General features: G+C 46.7%; 1 protein-coding gene across 1 annotated transcript; it reads left to right on the forward strand.

Moving 5' to 3' along the window:
• The first annotated feature begins 203 nt into the window (after positions 1 to 203).
• LOC139138039 (dynein light chain Tctex-type 5-like) lies at positions 204 to 926 on the forward strand. Its single transcript, XM_070706260.1, has one exon. It carries the CDS (start codon positions 204 to 206, stop codon positions 924 to 926), a length of 723 nt encoding a protein of 240 aa, XP_070562361.1.
• The last annotated feature ends 640 nt before the right edge of the window (positions 927 to 1,566 follow it).

The raw sequence follows: 1,566 nt of genomic DNA on the forward strand, positions 1-1,566 counted from the left end.
TAGATGTCACTTTCTCGAGATCAACTAGCGAAAGCTCCGGGGAAAATTTCATTGCTTTCAGAGTGAAACAATTTAAACGCCGACAAGAGGATTTTTCTCGCAGACAGTGGGGTTCTTGTGGGAAAACGTGTACCACACGCTCCGTCAACGTTCGTAACCCATAGTAGTTCGAGACGTTTACTTGTTAGTTATACGGTGGCACCATGATGGTTATGGCGGTTCCGAGAATGGAGAAGTCGGCCTCTGTCAGAGAAAGAGGCATCTCCCCGAACAAATCTCACCTGCCGAAGAGGAAGCCAATCAACCCGAACATGATCATGCAAATCTCAAAGCCCAGTAGGCGTGGATCTTCAACGGCCAGCAACGAGTCCTTGCAAAGTACCAGCGCCCAGCTTCCCAGGATTGGAATCGTGCCCTTCGCCCGAAAACTCTCGAACCTTTCCATCGGGTCGTCGGACAGCGCGGCGTCCATGCTGAGCTCGGCGGCCCGTAAACTCGCACGAAAAGGCTCGGTGTGGAGCAGAGCAGCGGGCGGACACAAGGCGAAAAGAATTCCCCCGAAGAAGTTCTTCCAGAACACGTACAAGATCGAGCCGGACGATGGTACCCTGTTCAACCCGACGAAGGTTCGCCAAATGCTTGAAAGCACGCTGGAGCACTACCTGCACGACAAGACTTACGAACACCAAACGTCCAAGGTACTGTCTTCAAAAATCAGCGAAGTTATAAGACATCGTGTGAAAAGCATGGAATTTAGGCGCTATAAAATCGTGGTGAATGTAGTCATCGGGGAACTGAGAAACCAGGGGTTGAAAATGGTCAGTCGGTGCGTTTGGAATTCGTCAACGGATAACTTTGCCAGCGCCACCTACAAAAATTCTTCTTTATTCGCGATTACCACAGTGTTTGCCGTGTACTTTGAGTAAAATTGTGATTCTACTTTTCTTGAAAGACCTGGCTACGCTCGTTACACGAATATTCAGACTTTCTATGTTTGGTTTATTTTTCACGGTCGTTTAATTTAGATCTACAGAGAGAAAGTTTGAAAGAGGTTTTACATTGTGCTGACGAGCTGACCAAGGTGTAGTCAAATTTTCTTGCAGTGTAAATCCTCGACATTTTCGTTCGCTCAATTGAAGCTGAACTCAGCCTCTCGGCATCCAAACAGGGTAATGAAATGACGTTCGCTTAGCTTTACGGACATGCGCAGAGTGGCCTAGCAACACCATTGGAAAATATGGATGTTTTCTTTTTGGGTTCTACTGAATAACAGAGCGTCTAATTTAATTTGTCATGCAGGCAGAGAGGCACTGCCGTCCATTTTGTGAGTTTGGACGTGAAGAGCTTCCGATGACATTTGTTTTGTTTCCATAACAGCGACGCCATCGACCATTTGCAACCACAAGCACTGGTCTGTTTTGTTTTGTTTTCGTTGGACCTCAAGTAAGATTTTTCTCGCTTTCGTTTATCGCTCGGAATGTCTACGCGAACCATGGCATGGACTAGTAGCTATCGACTGGACAAACACGGACTCAAATGAAGGTATGGACAAATTTTGTCCAACAA

The sequence above is a fragment of the Ptychodera flava genome, chromosome 8 (assembly GCF_041260155.1).
Source record: "Ptychodera flava strain L36383 chromosome 8, AS_Pfla_20210202, whole genome shotgun sequence".
Lineage (NCBI taxonomy): Eukaryota > Metazoa > Hemichordata > Enteropneusta > Ptychoderidae > Ptychodera > Ptychodera flava.